General features: G+C 53.9%; 1 protein-coding gene across 1 annotated transcript in view; it reads right to left on the bottom strand.

The window, feature by feature from the left end:
• The window catches only part of jmjd8 (jumonji domain containing 8), a 27,855-nt gene extending 26,806 nt beyond the window's left edge, over positions 1-1,049 (bottom strand). The window contains 1 exon segment of the mRNA XM_043711091.1: positions 664-1,049. Within this exon segment, the coding sequence (XP_043567026.1) occupies positions 664-746 (83 nt within the window). The 5' untranslated portion in view covers positions 747-1,049.
• Positions 1,050-1,255: the final 206 nt, after the last annotated feature.

The raw sequence follows: 1,255 nt of genomic DNA, 5'->3' as shown, positions 1-1,255 counted from the left end.
ACTCTCAGCTACCATTTCCGCCCCCCCCCCCTCCCATTTATCTCACCACCCCCTGGTCCACAAGCCTCATTCGTGATGAATGGCTTCTGCCCGAAACCTCGACTGGATGCTGCGCCTTTCCAGCAACACACTCTCGACTCTGATCTGCAGCTTTCCCCCCAACGTTTGTCTCTCGTCTAACAACATCATAAAACTCTTTGACCATCCGTTTATCATCAGATCAGCATGAAAATATTTAGATATGTTCAAACAAAAGCAAAATTGAGAGGCTGGAAATCCAAAGTAAAACAGATAATGGTGGAAAATCTCATCAGGTTTGACAGCACAGTACCTGAAGTTCTGAATTAAATCTTTGGACTCCAAAAATGTTAATTCTGCTTTCTCTCTGCACAGATGCTGTCAGACCTGGTTGAGTTTCTCCAACACTTTTACTGTGTTCATCATTGGGGGTGGGGAGAGACAAAGGCCCATGATGACCCCTCAAGGCATCTATCCATTCTAATTCCATTTTACCAGCTCTAGGCCCCGGAGAAGATCAGAGTGAGACCGTGGAATTGCATTCCCTTACCCCACTACCGGCCTATGCAGAACCTGGGGGCAGGCGCTATACAAATGCAACCTAACGGTACGTGGGGGTAGGATCCCCGGATCGCGCCGTCTCACCAGCCACCAGCCACCAGCCACCAGCCACCATCCGCCTGCAGCCCTCCGGCGTCCCCCGCCTCGAGCACAATCCGAAGCTCCATGCCTTGGCGTCGAGCCCCGTACAACCGCCTCTGCCGCCGCCAACGGCTGCACGCCGGCCACGGCACGCCGACGTCAGGAAGGACGCAGGCAGACGTGAACGCAGAGCATCACGGGATCTGTAGTTCTCTCCCTGTCCATCGGCCTACGGTTCCCATCGCGCACCACGCGTCGCAGGGCTTCATGGGACGGTAGTCCATCCACCTTGTCCCTCAGCTGAGCTCAGGGCTCCAAGTCGTCTTGGAGTCATAGAGATGTACAACACGGAAACAGACCCTTCAGTCCAACCTGTCCATGCCGACCAGATATCCCAACCCAATCTCGCCCCACCTGCCAGCACCCGGCCCATTTCCCTGCAAACCCTCACATTTCCGACGCCCCTCTCCCAAGTCCCTCCTCCCTACCTTTTATATTAGCCTGCTGGACAAACTGTCCTCATTCCTGAAGAAGGGCTAATGCCCGAAACGTCGATTCTCCTGTTCCCTAGATGCTGCCTNTTATATGCTGCAAT

This window comes from Chiloscyllium plagiosum, chromosome 21, assembly GCF_004010195.1.
Source record: "Chiloscyllium plagiosum isolate BGI_BamShark_2017 chromosome 21, ASM401019v2, whole genome shotgun sequence".
Lineage (NCBI taxonomy): Eukaryota > Metazoa > Chordata > Chondrichthyes > Orectolobiformes > Hemiscylliidae > Chiloscyllium > Chiloscyllium plagiosum.
Note: the sequence above shows the minus strand (reverse complement) of the source record. Positions and strands in the feature narration are given on the sequence as shown.